The 17,861-nt window shown below is 41.4% G+C and overlaps 1 protein-coding gene across 1 annotated transcript in view; it reads left to right on the forward strand.

Moving 5' to 3' along the window:
• Window positions 1-1,970: 1,970 nt before the first annotated feature.
• LOC126396967 (uncharacterized) overlaps window positions 1,971-17,861 on the forward strand; it is a 70,393-nt gene continuing 54,502 nt past the window's right edge. Inside the window, exons 1-3 of the mRNA XM_050055377.1 lie at window positions 1,971-2,533; window positions 6,392-6,444; window positions 9,481-9,548. Of these exons, the coding sequence (XP_049911334.1) occupies window positions 2,508-2,533; window positions 6,392-6,444; window positions 9,481-9,548 (147 nt within the window). The 5' untranslated portion in view covers window positions 1,971-2,507. The remainder of the gene's footprint in view (window positions 2,534-6,391; window positions 6,445-9,480; window positions 9,549-17,861) is intronic.

Consider the following 17,861-nt stretch of genomic DNA (forward strand, 5'->3'; position numbering starts at 1 on the left):
CTGCAGGTGTTCAGCAACATCCAGTGTTCGTTTTTTATAGGGCCATACTGCAAGTTTTACACTTCATTCCCACATACAGATTCAAAAGTGGCTGGTCTGTAGTCTGTACCTTTTAGGTATTGAAAATAAACTATATACTCAGGTCAGGCTGGGCAATAATCTGACTCGACATGATGAAGCACTTAATTTCACGCATAGTTTTTCTGCAAGTCTTGACAGCCCAAAGATTGAAGTCGCCTTGTAGTGAGTTGGGAAGCCACTGACAGCTATGATAATTTCTTTTCTTGATTTTGTTCTTTACATAAAAATCAAAAAGAGACCAGATAAAGGTTAAATAATGGCTTGTAATTTCCACTTGATTAGACTTTGCCTGTAAGTGTTGAGCTGCTGTTAATAAAATTCAACAGTTCCTGTAGATTTTTCACAATAAAAGCCTTAATAGACTATAGGCAATAGAAGGGATTGTACACCCTGAACAACTGTTTTAATTTGAAAATGATTCTGAAACTGAATTTGCAGTAACAGCAAAAAGCAGCAGTAAATTAATGGCCCTGAAACGTCAACAACCCATGGTCAGCAGTCGGTCAATGTCGGCCATCGACGAGCGTCTGTTGCCCTAGTTTTTGCGGTGTGTCCCACACCATTACATTGTCAGCCTTTGTCGAATTGGCATTCAAGATGGCAGAGCCTATCAGTGACATAAATCGTTCTGATTGGCAGTTCAGCTCAGAAACAGAAGTGAGCAAAGCAAACAAACAACTAAACTCAAGAGGGCGTGAGATTAAAACAAACTTGTCATATTAAGTATGTTGATGTTTTTATCCATTTAGGTCTTTAGCAGAAATGGTTTTAATTCTTTGTGTTATTGTTGGCTAGCGCAGTGTAAATATCGTGTATTCTTTCAGCATTGGCTTGTGTTGTTATTGTGTTAACTGGCTAACCAGCTTCTTGAATCCGTGCTGTCAGTCTTCTGGTTTCCCTTTTGAATGCCGAATACAGACTACTGCTGCCTAAAGGTGTGGAGCATTATTTCCTCTCATGCAGACACAGAATGTACTTGCTAGTTGGTTGTTGGCTGTAGGCAACCAAACAGTTCGCCTTTGTCACTGCTAGTTCTTTAATATTGGTTTAGTATGTCTGGGCCTTAAAATAGGTCCTACTTTGTCTCAAATGAAGGTATTTTTCTTTGTTCATTGAAGGTAAATACAGACACGCTTTGATTATTTATAGTAATGGACTACAGTACCCCAAACCACACAGATGGTCATTTAAGTTCAAACTAAAACCGCAAGTTTTTTTGTCCAGAACATTACTAAAATGTACACATATGCAGACACACACCCCAGCAGACCACACCCTCCTGTTTGGAGAAGCACTGAGGAGGAATTTCCATGGCCGTTGATCCAGACTCCGGCCCCACCGCTCTCTGTCTTTGATCCTGAGCTCCCTCCACCAGCCTCAGTGTGCTGCTTGTCTGTTTGAATCAAGTCATTACAGCTGCACTGTTTGTCTTCTGAACTGCTTTTCTAAGAGAGCGATAATAGACACAGTTATTGTGGATTTATAAGACATATCCTTAGATCTGTCTCCTGTGTGTGTGTGTGTGTGTGTGTGTGTGTGTGTGTGTGTGTGTGTGTGTGTGTGTGTGTGTGTGTGTGTGCTGCATGACCTGCAGGCAGAATTGTAGAGCAGCTCAGTGTGTGTTTTGTACTGGGGGAGGTTAGTGTCTGGATTCATACCTTGTTTTACCTGCTGGAAGCGTGCTCCAACATGTCACACACACCTGCAGGGGGAGGAGGGGATGCATGAATACACACATACACACCCCATACGCACGAAAACACACACACACAAAAACACATATGGGTGCTCTCCTTGTGCTCCACCCTGCCTTTAAAAAATACCAGAGGTAAATAGCCAATTGATAGCTTAGTGACTGTTTTACCAGCAATGGCAGGAAGACGTTGGTGCGGTTTGCACACATGCTGACACACACTCACTCACACACACACACACACACACACACACACACACACACACACACCTAGTGAAGCGTCTGTTTTGGAGCATGCTGAAACAGATCAGTCTTTCATACTGAACACGGCAGACTGTGTACCTTTGCTCCCCACTGGTGTTTACCTCCCCTCTCTGCTGCTGCTCTCTGCCACGTCAAATCACTGCCTGGGTGCTTGGCTCGCTCCTCCGGGAGCCTCGCGGCCAAACAGCCTGACTGTGGTCACCCAGCTCTGGGTCTGAGGAGTCAGAAACAAACTGGCTGGAAGATTCCTACCAACTCACAGCTCAGCTTCATCGGCTGGTATTTTGGCTGCGTCTGACTGTCTGCTGGAGCTCTGCTTTCCGTTGGAAGATAAACGGATGTGTTCAGGTCTATGGAGGCACTCAGACTGAGGACTCCCACTCACCTGACAGTTGAGGAGATACTTGAAGAGTGACTGCTGGAAGTGTTTTGTGTTTGTTTTTTTGTTTTTTATTTATGCAGCTGAAAAATGAGTGGATATCTTTATAGAGGAAGGTAAGGCTTTTTGGATGATAACAGCTCTTGTGATGAATCATGGGTGTTGTGAGTGTGTGTAGTGTGTGAACTGTGGTTTTTTGTGTGTACGCATGTGTGGGTGTGCATTCATGAATGTAATGGGAATAGAAAAGCTTCTCTTCTGCACTGAATGCAGATAAATAAAGTAAAAAAGTCATCTTTACCTTGTAATGAAAAGAGGACCTTTGTGCCAGTGTTACATAACGAGGGTTCAGCTCCCACATGTGGTGTTCCTGGATGATGGGCAGCTATTGGCTAAGCTATAGCCTCAGTTGTTTCAAACCAAAAGCCTGAATTATATTTGCTCAGTACTGTCATTTTAACCTCTTCAAGCCTGCCAGACTAAACAATCGGTTCATTATTCATTTTGTCAAAGCCACAGAATGTTAATTCATGTTTAATCTGTTAGAAATGTGTTTAACTCCTTAACTTTCAATATCCTCCTTAAGTGAGCTCAGTGTTCATCTTATCCCACACTTTCTAACAGTATCATAAACTGTATATTGTGTATTGCTTAAGCTCAGTGTGACTGGTATGTTTGGAAACTTTAGGTCTCTGCCACAGTTTCAAAGTAACTTATGTGGTTTTTAACAAACAGCATGAGTTTGTAATCATTGACCCACACAGCTGGTCAGTGAGGTTTAAGGAGTTAAAATACATTAAACCAAATATCTGGAATGTTTCCTTTGGATGTTAAGCTGCAGCCATTTAAAACATGAAGTCTTGAGGTATAATGTCAGTTAATGTAAAGTAGCTAGGACAGGACAGTGACTGAATATTTCAATATTGACGTGGATATAATCAGGACTTAATTATGTGTGTCACTGGTGTGAACATTTTTGGCTAGTTGGTTTGTTTGTTGCTCAATGATCCTTGATGGATTAGGAACACTTATATCTGATCCAGCCTGTTCTCATTCCCAGGTTGTTGAATAGGCTCCTGACACTTTTTCATGTCCGTGTGATACCGATGCCAAAAGCACCCTTTGGCGCCTCTGTAGCCCTTTTAACACCTGGTATTGACATGCGTCCTGGCTGATCAGATCACAAGCAGACAGCTCCAAGTAGGCTACAGGTGTAAATGCATCAAATCAATCCTTAACGCATCTTGAGATATGGTCAGTCAGACCACATTTGGGGGTGGTCTGGGCTGCATATGGCCACATTCTTGTGTCCTGGACCACACTGCTGATGTCCTTGCTTATCTGAAGCCCCATTGGAAAATACAACTTTTGTTAATGCAGTTGTGGATGCAGAGCTGAAGGACTGTTTCTGGAGCCACTCTTCTTCTAGTGAGTGGTCAGTTCAACGTCTGCCCACTTAGCAGGAGCTAACACATCAGCAGCAGCAGCAGCTGTTTAATGGTTCCAACAAACTCACACTGACATCGAAACGGCTCGACTCTGTTGTTAAACCCCTGAAAAACCATGGCAACACATTCTAATGTCAGGTGTAAATAGACAGACTCAGAGCTGTCCACCTGTGATTGGATAACTCAAGGCAAACAATAATATCTGGTGTAAATGGGCTCTATTAGATGCATGGGGCTTTCAGCTAACTCCAGTGTAAACCCATCCATGGCAATACTTGACGCACAGAGCGACTGACCTATAGTATAAAGCACAATAGAGTCGGCATAGGGTGGGTTAAACAAACTCAGACTTTCACCCAGGAGACCTCTGTTCATGTTCCATGTGAAACCAAAAGTCATTGCTGTTTAACTTAACTTCTGTCCATCATGTACTTATGTCATACCCAGGATGTATTTATGTCTTATTTTAACCCAAAACATGTTTTTTTGAAACCTAACCAAGGAGTTTTGTTGCCTAAACCAAACCACGACAGCTTGACAACATTAACCACGTATAACATTATGTTTCAACCAGGAGAGTCATCATATATAGATATATATATATATATATGTATAGATCATATACAGACATTGCAGGGTGCTACTCACAGAGACGCCAAGGGTGTCTTCAGTGTCTGTATCACACAGAAGGGTGTGAGAAAGCATCAGTACTGGACTACCTGGGATGATTGGTTAGTGATGAGCGATTAGTGGTGCCTTTAAGTGCAACTGTGTCACAGAAATGACTTTAATGGGACATGTGAGGGGAAAATCATGGATCGAGAAGTTAGCTTTGCTTCTGCTGAAGGCCTTGAACTTCATGGGAGTTATGAAGTGTCCTTTCAGATATCCCAGCCTACTTTAGAGCCCCTTTTCCACTGCACCAAAAACCCACTAACACTCGCTACATCTGGTGTTTTTACGTAATGGTAAAGGTTAGTCACAGGCATGTATCGGCTCTGGCCCTGATCGGCATTAATGAAAACACAACACGCAGGTGAACGTGTGAATGTACCCAAATGCAATGACGTGCCACCACAAAATTCTGTCCGTCTCTGCCCAAGCAGTGCTCAAACATTGATCTAAATAATTTGGCACCAAGTTTGAAAGAGAGACTGAATAAGCAAGAGATAAACAAAAAGATTCAACCACTGTAAAGTTTTCACAGGCTTCCCACACACACTGAAAGGTATCCTCGTCAAAATAATACACAGCTCTGGTCAACTGGCAATGAGAAAGAATTCTATGTTCTGTTTTTAGTGGGCTCACCACCTACACGCTTTTGTGTTGCAAGTGTCAGTTGCATTAGCTTGTTGAAACATTAGTTAACAGGGAGCTGATTTGGAGAGGTTTGACATGTAATCACATGAAAGCACAAATGTTGTTCTCACAAAACACACACAGCTGCTGTTAGAGGCCTCCACTGTTGTCTACTCAGCGTCTATCTCACACATTTACTCCCATATCATGCAGCTCTGTGCTCCTTCAGCTGTCATCAACAAGTGTTCAGGCCAGCAAGGAGGTCTTGTAGTTACAACTGGCAAACACACACATACTCACACCTAGGTGGTCAAGATGTTGTTAAATCAGAGCATCCACTCATTGCTCTGAAAGCCTTTGATTCCTGTGTTATTCGGGGCTAATTACATTCTCACCCTGATGTGAAGCTCCTTCGTCTGCCTGATCTTCACTTAAGTTAATAAAAAGCCCTTACAGCCTGGCAAGATCTGCTTTAGCTTAATCTGGCTCATTGATTATTCATGAAAGGCTCTGAGGACGTGCTAATGGGGAGAAAATCCAGCCCACGTTCCTCTGATCCTAAAAAAATCCTCCTTATTGACTAACTTCGAGCCATATTGAGACAGTGAATCTCAGAGGCCAAACAGGCTTTTTTTTTCTCTCTTTTAGGTAAAAATATACAACAGAAAAACAACAAACCTTCACTTTACTAACCAGTAAAGTCTTTTCATTGGCTGGACTAACTATTAATGTGAATCTCTGAGCAATAAATAGTCTCAGAAAGCCTCAGAGGGTTTCATTTGTTAAAGTCTTGACCGATTGGTGGAAGGATTTTGTGGATTCTTCCACTCTCTGTCTTTGTTTACTGTTTCTCAGCTGGTGAGTGATGGCTGTGTGACTTAAAGCATGCGCTGACTCAGTTTCCACCACCAGTGTGTGAGTCTGCCTGCTGTCTCTGACATGTCAGTGGGAACCTTCCGCCCCCCCTCCTTCAACACTGCTCGTCCTGGACTATTTTTGACCCTCTGTGCTTATAGAGAATTTACCACACTTTCAGTGACATGTGACGTAGACGGGACACCAGCAGGTAGGGTATGCTGTAGGTGGGAAGATGGTTCATTAGAATAAGTGTGGAAAAACAGGTTTCAGTGCAGGAATAAGCAGCAGTGTGTGTGGTTAGTGGCAGGTGAAGACACATGGGACTGTTGAGTCTGAGGGAACTGGGCTGATAGCTGTGTCTTGTTTCAGGCACTGTGGTGCAGAGAAACGGGCCAGGCCGAAGAGCATCGGACCTATGATGGGTAAGTACATATCCCAAATTTATCTAATACTCTGATGGTTTACTCTTTGTTGATAGGTAGAAAATTCATGTCTCTACCAATGTGTTCTTTGTCTGTTGTGTCACACTGAGTGGACTTTACTGGTTTATTTTTCCAGGAAGAAAACATTATTAACACCTCATAACAGTTTACCGCCCTCGGCCTGATACATGCTCCTGTGTTGACTAATAATCTGTTTTTAGGAGCAACAGTGTGTTGCCACTGTGAGTCTATGAATGACCAAGTGTGTTAGTAATAGCCACCGCCCCTTTAATAGGTGTGTGTGCTTTCGTACTTGTGATGACTTTGGCTACATCTAAACAGTACAGCAGGTAAAACGTTTCTTGATATTATTTTTTGGGCAACTCTTAATTTTACAGGTTCTGTTATTGCCTTGTACAGTAATCTCCTCGGGTATACTTAAAAGAACTGCGTAATTTGGTAGTAATAGTAGATGAATTAGAAAATATTTTGTACCAGCAGTACCTTCTCATTTATCTGCACATTTAAGAAAGGACCAAGAAATGAAGTATTTTTTATTAGTTATTTTGGATTCATGCTACTTTCTTTAAAGAACATAAAGTTTTAATGAGTGTGAAAACTGCCAGAGAAGTATTCAAACCCAAGTAAATGCTAGTATTGTTCATTTAGCCTACTGTTTACAGATTAAAAGACTCTTTGGGTTGCACTGGCAATTCATCTGAATTCATTTATTGGGAAGGACCAAGGGAGCACTTTCCCCAATAATTAGAAGGCAATTGCATCATGCTTTTCAGGAGCATATTAAAGAGGAAATTTGTACAAAACTGTGGGATCTGTAAAAAAATAAAGTGAAGTGGGGGGGGGGGACTGCAGCGATGTGTGTGTCAACTTGCTGTTGGAGAGATAAGAGAGCAAGAAAGTAGCATCTGTAGTAGTGGTGGAAAATGAGTATTGAAACTGTTTCAAATATTCTGAATGAATATATATCAATAAATCAACATTTTTGACACTAGTTTGGACAAAGGGAACACATTATCTCAATAAAGGGTCCTGACAAGTGCGGTAACACAAAGTATCACTGTGTGTGTGTTTGCATGGTTGTACCAGTGCGTCATTCATACATTATCAGTGTTGTGTAAGATTTTGTACCCAGGCCTGCTGCAGGCCTCCATCCAGAATACCCTCCACCTTTATGCTAGAGAGCAGCTTTTTAATAATATTTAATGTGCAGCAATTTTAAGAAACCGTCAGAAATCTGTGCTCTGCCAAAGCCGTCTTGATTACACCCCTCGGGATCTGGCACTCCACCACCCCCACCTCTATTCTACAGTGAACCAACTGGCCCTGCTTTTAAAGGAATAAAATGCAAACTATTGTACAAATCCCTCCTGTGTGGAGTTTTCTGGGAACGCTCCTGGCCTTTTAGAGACGATAAGTTTGGCTTTGAGACGTCTTAAGACCTCTGGAAGTGTTTCAGCTGGACGGGCATATACCATGTCGGTTCTGCGTGTGTGTGTGTGTGTGGACACGGCCCATATATTCAGGTTTAATAGGGTTATAATGAGACGAAGGCTGATCAGGACATCTCAGAGATGAAGCTCAGAAAGCCCAGAGGTGTTTATATTTCAGCTCTGTTCTGTTTGACTGATGATTCCCAGCAACAGTGGAACTATTTGAAATGGAGGTACTCAGGATTTATGAGGATTTTTAAATAGTGTCGTTAACAGATGAAATGCATTTATAGAAAATGTCCACTAGACAAATTTGTTATGTCTCTGTTTTTCTGAAAATGCTGCTGATCTTCCATTTAAAAAATATGTTGACTAAACAATTTTTACTCAAGGTTCACGTATTACCTTCTTCTAGGGCTTTCAACCGAACCACATGGCCTTCATCAGCAAAGGAAGTTTAGAATGACATTTCAAGCTCCATTTATGAGCCAGGAGAAGTACTAAACATGCCCGCAATAATAGAAACATTGATATCTAAAGCTCGAAGACATTTAAGCAACTTTTACTGGCTGAAGAAGACCATGTGAATTTGTCAAAGGCTGAGTGGAGGTTGGGTTGTCAGCTGCTGCTGTCAACTTCAATATGACTTTATTGGGTCTGTTGCATCAGGCTTTTTCATGGTCACAGATCAGGGGTCAGAGGTCAGATTCAGATGCAATGACAGAATCCCTGAATATGTAAGGAATTTGTAGTTAATTATTTATAAGTTGAGAAACTGATTACTTTATTATTCTCCCTCTAATTCTGAAAGCAAACCAACATGCATGTCTCTACTGATGAAGACAACCAATCATTTAAGAAAGAACAACTTGCACGACAAACACGTTGCGAAAGATTGCGATATTGCACTTTGAATATAGGAACAACGTATTAGATTACTTTCTTTCTGTAGGAACTATTTTGTCTGCTGAAAACTCTCTGGCCAATCAGACAGAGCCCTTGCCGTTAGGGAATTGACTGGTCAGAATCTGCACGCATGCAAGTGAGGATTATTAGATTAGTGCTGTTGTTTTACTCTGCATGGTTGAAGGAGGAAATTGTGACAAGATGAGTGCAGACAAAAGTATGAGTGCCAGAAAGGAACTGGTGCTTAAAAAAATTAGCCATCTGGCAATATTTTGAATACAGAAGAGACAACGTGGCACAAGCACAGATATGTAAAATGAATACACCTAAATATGTTGCAAGTAATATATTTATCTCAATATTCAACAGCGTTATCTCATATTCTCCTCGTATCTTGCAGCCCTATTTTATAACAATACTTTTTTCATTGTTGCCTGTCCCACAATCACTCTCCTATCAAACAGCACGTAAAAACGACATGAACCACTCTGCTGTTAATGACATATATCTGAATTATCCTAGTTTGTAAAATACAGTGGAAACAAAAGGAAGAACCTTATAACAAAGCATCACAAAGTTCTTAAAAACCCACGCCATGGGAAGCCAAAGTTACAGGTTGTTTCAGTATTGCCTTTAAAAATATCTTGAAATGATCTCCTTCTTTTTTCTATCCGTGCAGATTTCTCATGTGATGAAACGGACAAAGGCCCACCAGTACAGATGCACAGCCTCAGAGAGTTTGAACAGGTAAGGATGTGCTCTGATTTAAGCTGTGGTCTCACCTTGAGAGTCACATGATGCACGCAGTGTGATAAGGTCTAAGAGTTTGATGCTGCAGTTCTCATGTGATGAGAAGAGGTGCTGGCTAAATAAGTTATTGCAACATAAACTAAAAGAGCTGCTTGAAAAAAACTTTTGTGGAAATGATGTTCCATTGACGTAGTGCTGTGTGTCAGAGATGTCCAGGCTTGTTTCTGCTCTGTGGTAATCACTATGTAGGTATGTTTGGGAAGATGATGTGGCAACTGAAACTCTGCATGAGTCAAGGATTCTTCTCCTTTCACGCTAACTCTCCACAGTTATTGTGTCTCTTATAGATGCTGTAACACTGTTTCTCTCATTATGTACACACATACATGGATAATAAGGATGTTGCAACTCCAGATTTTCCTCCTTTTGCCCCTGGTCGTGATCCAGGTCATTAAACATCAAGTATCTGCCAATACTGAATCCCTATCTGATATACATATTTCCCATATACAGTAATACAGCTGCACAGTCCACATTTAGAGGTCTATGTTTAAATGGAAAGATGTGTTTTACAGCTGAAGAGCTCTGCTTTAATTCAAAGCCTGTCTGGTCACATTACAGTAGTTGTTGTCAGTGGATATGATCGACTGAAACTGCTGATTGTAGTTTATATGTGCATGCTGTTGGTATTATTGGATGTTAAGAATTGATTTCAGTGTTTTAATGGAGTGAGATGCAGTGTTTCTGATCCAGGGCACAGTGGGTTACAGTGAACAATGGATGGAAAAATGATCACATTAAAACTGTGCTGACTTCAGGTTGTCCCTCTGTCAACAGTGGTTATTGAGCTGTTCCAAAAGTGCTCGTTCAAATGGATTTATTTATATGTCAACCTTTCAGAAATGTGGCTGACTTATATTTTTCTGTTTCAGTTATTTAACTGCACTAGAAAATTGCGCCTTGATTACTGTTTCCCTTAGTTACTGGATGGCATTTATGACCCACGATTGCATTACAGCCATCTGACGACAGAAACAGAAAGAGATGTCAATGACGACATCTGTGTTGTGTTATTGGACAGATTTACTATGCTGTTCATCAGACTGCTCTATATTATGGCTATGATTGGACCATTAGGTTGTTTCCTAACAGCCTTTACCCCTAAAAGACCAGAAAAAGAAGAAATTTAAAGCATTTTTCTGCAGTTTTGTTGTTTTAGTGTGGACACAAACTTCAGTAGAACTATAACCTGAAATTGAAAAACACATGTATGACATCATTTTCCTTTTGACAACTAAACAGCTATTTCAAAAGTCTCCATACTGCTGTGTGTATGGCTGGCAGTAAATATGATCAAAGCTAATGGCTTTCACAAAGACAGAATCAAACATAAAAAGGAGATATATGAATACATAAATGAAATCCACATATGCAGACATATTTTCAGAAGTTGGAATCAAGCATTCTGTATGACAAGCCACTCAGCTAAATAACGTCTGCTTGGTTTTAACAGAGAGGATGAGAGGCGTAGTTTTCCCCCTGGTTGTGAGCCAGAGTAATGGATTCTGGGAGCTTTGCCAGATGCATTATGGGTCTGATATAACTCTGGAGGTGCTTGCTGCAATTACCCTGTTCCCCTTTTAGTGAAGGACAGAGCTATGGAGGAGGGAGGCGCTGGTTTTAGTAATGCTGAATTAATGTGGAGAGTTTGGGTTGTATTGGGGAAAAGGTCAAATGATATGAAATATGAAACTCCAGCAGGATGAGATCAAATCCGCTTGTTCCTGTAGAACAAACTGCCTGATTGATTCTGAGACACAGAAAGCAGCGGCAGGAAAACAACAGACAGTATTTTTTCACCTAAAGGCCATTCTGGTTTTTTAAACAGGTGGCAATTTATAGAATAAAGGGGAAATATTTTAAAGGCTTTGCATCACACCTCATTTTACTCCACTTTAACTCCTCCTTTGCAAACTTTGGCTTGGTCTATAAACAGTATGTGAATGTCCTTAAGGGTTTGCTCAGTGCCTACTAACCAAATAAGGACCTGTTGTATTGCTGCAGAGTGGCTACAGCCTGTCTCTGCAAGATGGACACTGATCTGTATCTCTCGCTATTTTTTATGTAGGTGTATAATAAATCCCCCTGTCCAGAGGGGCTATGTACCTGTGCATACTCACCACAACACCTCTGCCAAAGATGCATGCAACCTGCAGTGAGGGGTTGCAGAAAGCTTCATTTTAAGGAGTTACAAGCCAAAAAGTTGAGAAACCTGTGTTATAGCATACTGTTTAGATAAAGATTTGTCACCCACAAGTCATATATATGGGAGATAATTAAGGCCTTGGCCTGCAGACATGATATAATTTGACCTTTGAATCATAATGTTCTGACATGTTACTCAAAAATAGGTTTAGGATTTTGGTTTTAGTTGTTGCATGTGTATATAAAGCTAAAATCCGTAACTTTCCACATTTCTTTCTGCAGCATTGAGATATACCATAAATCATTTTGAGACTACAGTAAAGATGGCAGAGCTGCTGAGGAAAAATGATTTACTCCCACATGTGGTAACCTGCTGTTAATGTAAATCAGCCGGTACAGTGTGCCATATGCAACTGTGCTGGTATTGCACATTTTTTATGCTTGAATGGACTGGTTTTTTCAACCTGGACAGTTGTGACATTTTAATAACTGTTTAATTGTGGAGAACGTCCCTGGCTTGGTTTGTGTGATATTTCACTATGATGATTTATACATTAAAAACAATGTGGATACCAGTTTTAAAGGTGCTATAGGCAAAATTCAGAGCATATCTAGGATTAAAGGCTCAGACATACCTTCCGCATCGAACATCTGCAGACAGCTGCGGACATACAAATGCACTCGCAGTGCCATTAATAGTACAACTGCGGGTCTGCGTCAGCCCCCAGCAGTAAACAGAGGGCTGGGAGGTGAGCTTACGTCCTCCTACTGCCACGATGCTGATAGGTCCAGAGTGAATATCTGTTGAATGTCCAACTTTTCCATGGTGCAGCTGACCCAGCTAGCTTTAGCAAGGTTTTGTGGACTGGACTGGAGCGAGGACAAAGAGATGGTAAATTGTAACATGCGTTTTTGGTGTGCTTGGTATGCATACAGTCTGAGGGTTGAAAAAGACACAGAGGGCTGCACACAAACATCCGCAAAGGCGCTTGCATGGACCTTCGTGGACATGGGTAGATGACAGTGGCAATTGCTCTAAGACTGCAAGGGAAGCTCAGCTTCCCCTAAAATGTCAAAAAATAAGTGGTCAAATATGTACTGTTGTGTTTACATTTCATTGACTAAATATGCACTAGAACGCGTTCAACTTTTGTTCAGAATCAGCTACTTATCACAGATCACTGACGAGACTTTCTTCTCATTCATTCCCGTAGCGTCACAGTGCATTACACAGTGGAAGCTCAGCGTCCAAAGACTTCAACGGGGAAGCATAGAGTGGGTTGTTCCACTGCAGCGAAACTAGACAGTCATTGGATAAATGCTCGGTTTTGTCCCGCCCATCGGACGCTCAGCGTCTCTGGGGGTCTATGGGGCAGTGGGCTGGGCTCGGCTGGCCTGGACGCTGGGCTTCTGCATGATGATTGGATGATCTGTCTGAGGCTGAATCCCTTTTTGATTGACAGCGAAATGAGCGAATCAGCGATCTTGAAATATAAACCACCACCGGAGCATTTTTCAAGTTTCATTCCGTTGTTCCGAGTTGATCTGGAGACTTTTCCAATCCTCTTAGTGACTTTTCTTTGTTTCTTTGTTAAAAACAACAAGCGACAAATCAAGCATCTTTTTCTGGTGTTATTGGAGACTGTACTCATGTTTGAAGACTCTGACTTATGTCGCTCTGCAGTTACTGTCCCCAACGAGCAGCGGGTGCTGCTGTGAGCCTCTCCACTGTCCCAAAGCACTCACAGGCAGTCACACTAGCCTCGCGCAGCAGCCCCAGCTAGCAAGCGAGCTAGCAAGCGAGCTAGCAAGCTGCACATAATGGCAGACAATTTGAATATTGTCAACCGGATTTTGGCAAAGCCATTTGATAGTCTTCCTTACGAGGAGAAACTTAGAGTTAAACAGCAGGGCAGATCAACACCTCAGATTGATTTGGTGCAAAGGAAGGGGAAAAGTAACAGGTCTTTTCACCCATCTGAAAATCTTGCCACTGGTAGATGACAACATTTACATCATGCAGCCCAAAGTAGGCCCTCACAGATGCAGAAATTATGAATGAGCCCTGAGAGCCTGGTCCAGAGCTGACAGAGCCTGCAGTGTTAGCCTGGGGGAGAACAGTGAGCATTATGCTTCTGTGCCAAAGTGGCACGGTGGCGAGTAGCTAGCCAGTGGGATGTGCAATTGTTTTTCCAATCGTGTCACATACTAGGTGGAACATGCACGGAAAAAAAAAAACAATGTAAGAGGGATAAACGCACAGGGACTCACATGCACTAACATGCACGCATGGCCAGACCGTTAAAACAAAGAACAGAGAAGCTCGGATTACAACACACACAGATTTGACCCATTTCATTTTTTCCTTTCTCTGCTCAGGAAGCAGTCATTCCACTATAGCAAAGAGTTGTTTGCTGCTATATTAATGTTCTAAATTTTGTATAAAGTCCCTTTAAGTGGTTAAAATGCATCGTGAACTGGTATAAAAGCTTGAAGAATAAAGCTTTGTATTTTCAGAATGAAGAGATATTTCCCCTGCAGCCATACGAGCAGAGGCAGAAAGCTGAACTTTAAGCTTGCTGGTTGGAGGCTACAATTTAGTGTGCGGGCAGCTTTTCTTTGAAGTTTTCCTCTGACTATCCCACTGAGGGATGAAGGGATGAGTCATGCTATATGCAGACATACAGCACAGACGGCAGACTGGGAGGCAACCTAAACACCGGCTTTGTATGGAGGGATGATGGGAAATGGACTGAGATTGCTGATGTTGTGTGTTTGAATTACAGACGATGTGTTGCAGACCTGCAAAAATCCTTTATAAAGCAACAGACCAGTGTTTTTACACGTTTCACACCATTTACCACAAATCATTCTTTAAATTATTGCTGCTCAGTGGTCCAAAGAATGTTGCAGCGTTTGTTTTTTTCCCATCTTTGATACAGCCACTGATGTCCTTGTATTTTACTGCAGCTTGACATCCTACAGTACAGAGGCATGAAACCTGCTTTTCTAACCTCATTCATAATGGAAATCGTGTCTGAGCTTTGTTTGAAGTTATTTTCTTGTTGCATAGTGACAAATTCATTTGAAAGTCTGCACGAATACCACGCACACACTCAGTGAGAAGTCTTGTACTGAGCGACTGAAAACAGCTCATTAGCTCACAAGCTAGTGTCTTTCAAGCACTGTGACTATCTTACAAGCTGAGTCTAATAGCCCCTATCCTGGATTACCGTCTCGGAATTCAGACATTTTGTTTGTTTAGGTGTTCATAAAAAATGTCATGAGGTCAATGTTGAAAACACAAACATACCAGTTGGTAGATAATCTTCTTAGAAACTTTTAATGTGGAAAAAACATCTTCAGGCATTTTAAAACAGCAAATAACTAACTAACTAACTAAATAAATAAATAAACATAATGCAGGATTTCTTTAACACTCACTGACCAGGGGCATTGTATTTGGGGGAAAAGTGGGACTGATTACTCAGGGGCCCAATGAGAAGGGGGCTCTTGAAAAGCATGGAATGAAAGGTTTGGTTTTGTTTGCATTTTTTTTTAACTATGGCACTTTAATAAGTGCTATAACTAATTAAAATTAATGAGTCAGTTGAAAGAATAAACTTATTGTAAAAAATAGTGGAAACTCTCTGAAGCCCCTATCAGGGGGGCCCAAAGTGTCAGAGGGCCCCCTGGCCTTTGCCACTTAAATTGACCACAAAGAGATGCAAAGAAACTGCAAAGAGACACAAAATAACTACAGAAAGGTCAAAACAAACATAAAGAGACATAAAATGACCAAATAAGATACAAAAGTCCCTCAAACAGCCACAAATCACCAAAAAAAAAAGGCAAAACCACCTCAAAGTCTGTGTGACTTAACCCCTTTATAGGAGAGGTGTAAGGGCCTTTAGCATATCTGTGCCCAGGGGCCCATTGTCTTACTATCCACTCATACATCTAGTGATGAGGAAGCAGATCTGAAACTCTTCCTGTGTGCCAAGGGAGTAGGACAACTACAGTGGCCAATGAGAAAATGTTAAAACGCAAATGGCTCAGTGTTTGATTTGTCCATCCAGGGATACTGTAGCACAACATGGCAGACTTTGTGGAAGAGGACCTGCTCCATATATAGCATGGCTTATGGCTGAATATTATATACTATTTCTGTCAATAGATGCCTCTAAATCCTTCACACTGGACCTTTAAGTAATAAAGCCATATCATTAGTTTTTCTATAATACTGTGTAGCTTCAGTCTAGCCTCAGCAGCACTGAGCACACTGCTGTTGAATAGTGCACCTGCCCCTGGGTCGTTTTTGATTTTATGTAGTCTTTTTTATTAACTTTATTGTGAGAAATGTCTCACTGTACAAATACCTGACATTGTTTTTTTTTCCTGCCCAAAAGGTACCTATAAGGTTTCACAATCACCCACTAAGTTTGCATTCTCAACAATGTTCCCACTAAAAATTATAATTTTGTCATGTCAGGGATCGGCGCCACTATTCTTTGTGAATTGACAAGAGTGGGTGATGACATTTTGGCGCACTATATTGTAAAAGACTCTGGGAATTCCTTGCAAAGCAGATGATGACTGTATTTATGAACCTCTGCCATTGCAGAGTCTGTCTGTCTCCAACAAATGTTCCATGTCCGTAACCTTTGAAATACAAATTCCACTTTGCAAGAACTCCTTGGAAGTTTTGCACTTCTTTCCCCCTCTTTTAGATCAAGTATTGTGGAGGCTGCATTGGAAGCTGTTAATTTAAGTTTTCAGAGCATTTGGTGTGCAAATTCAAGAGATGCTTCTAGCTTTCAACTGGATGTGGTTGTTTGACTGTGAGGAGGATGTTAGGTCTTAGTCATATCTTCACCTTTTCTCCTGTGAGAATGTGTCACAAAACACAGATGTGGCACCTGAATTCCCCAGGCAAAACTAATCCAGTGAAAAATAGGGCTGTGCTTTAAATTTGGAAAGAGAGAAAACTGGCAGGAAACAATATTAAGTTCAGATTCTCAAACTATAACAAAAGGAAACAACTGATTTTCAATATCGAGTCGAGACATAACAGTCAGGGTCTTGTCTGAAAATGTTCCACATTCTGATGGAGCAGATTAAAGTTTGTTGACCTTCCTTTGCCACTGTAGTTTTACATTAAGTTTTTCTGACAGTAGTAGCGTATGTTGGTCCTCTCATCTTAATAGAGCAGTCTGGATTATTGAATCCAGGTTATGGCTCTGTGTGTGTGTGTGTGTGTGTGTGTGTGTACAGTTTGTCCTCTCTCCACATTTGCGTCAGTTTAAAGAATCAATCCTCCAGCAGGCTGGTTGGAAGAAACATGAACCTGCCAGAGCCGCGTTTGTAACTGTCAAACATCCACGCTCTGCAGCCCTGAGGTTTTCAAAAAAAAAGAAAAATCACCCAATCAAAATGCCCCTTTCTCAAATGGCCTTTATTAGTCCGCAGGAGAAATTGAAAGCACATGGCTGCCTATAAATGTGAATTCAAACCGACCACAGAGACACTTAGATTGATAGAAGAAGGGGGAGGATTGCGTATAATTTTGGCCATTAAAACCTCAGGACAAATTAGGGCTGTTAATCTGTTATTTTGCCCTCGGTCTCAGTGTTCACTTCTAAAAAAGCCACATACGCTATGAAAGGTCTGTCAGAGTTGGATTACCATTACCAGAGTAGCAGTAATGGAGCGTATTCAGTATTGTATAGAGACCAAAACGCAGAAAGAACACCCGATCCTGCAGCTGACAGCAGGGCTGAAGTGAGCATGTGATTAAAATGGCACATTTCTTTTAATTCCCTTTATCTCCACAGTCTTTTATCTCCTCCTCGCTTCTTGTGCTCCCCTAGTTTTTGTTGTGGCATTTGAAAATAGGTCAGAATACTGTGCGTGCATGTGTGTGTGTTCAACCCTCAAGCTGTTGGCTTTGATTCATTGCTTCATGTAGCTGATATCTCCAGCTCTGCACGGCAACACTTGGAACACAGGAGCAGCGACACTGGATAAAGACAGATGATGCTGAATATTTACTTCATGGCTGCTCTGTCATTTAGTACAATGTTTAAATGTCATAATCAGCTGGAA

Source organism: Epinephelus moara, chromosome 10 (assembly GCF_006386435.1).
Source record: "Epinephelus moara isolate mb chromosome 10, YSFRI_EMoa_1.0, whole genome shotgun sequence".
In the NCBI taxonomy this organism is placed as follows: Eukaryota; Metazoa; Chordata; class Actinopteri; order Perciformes; family Serranidae; genus Epinephelus; species Epinephelus moara.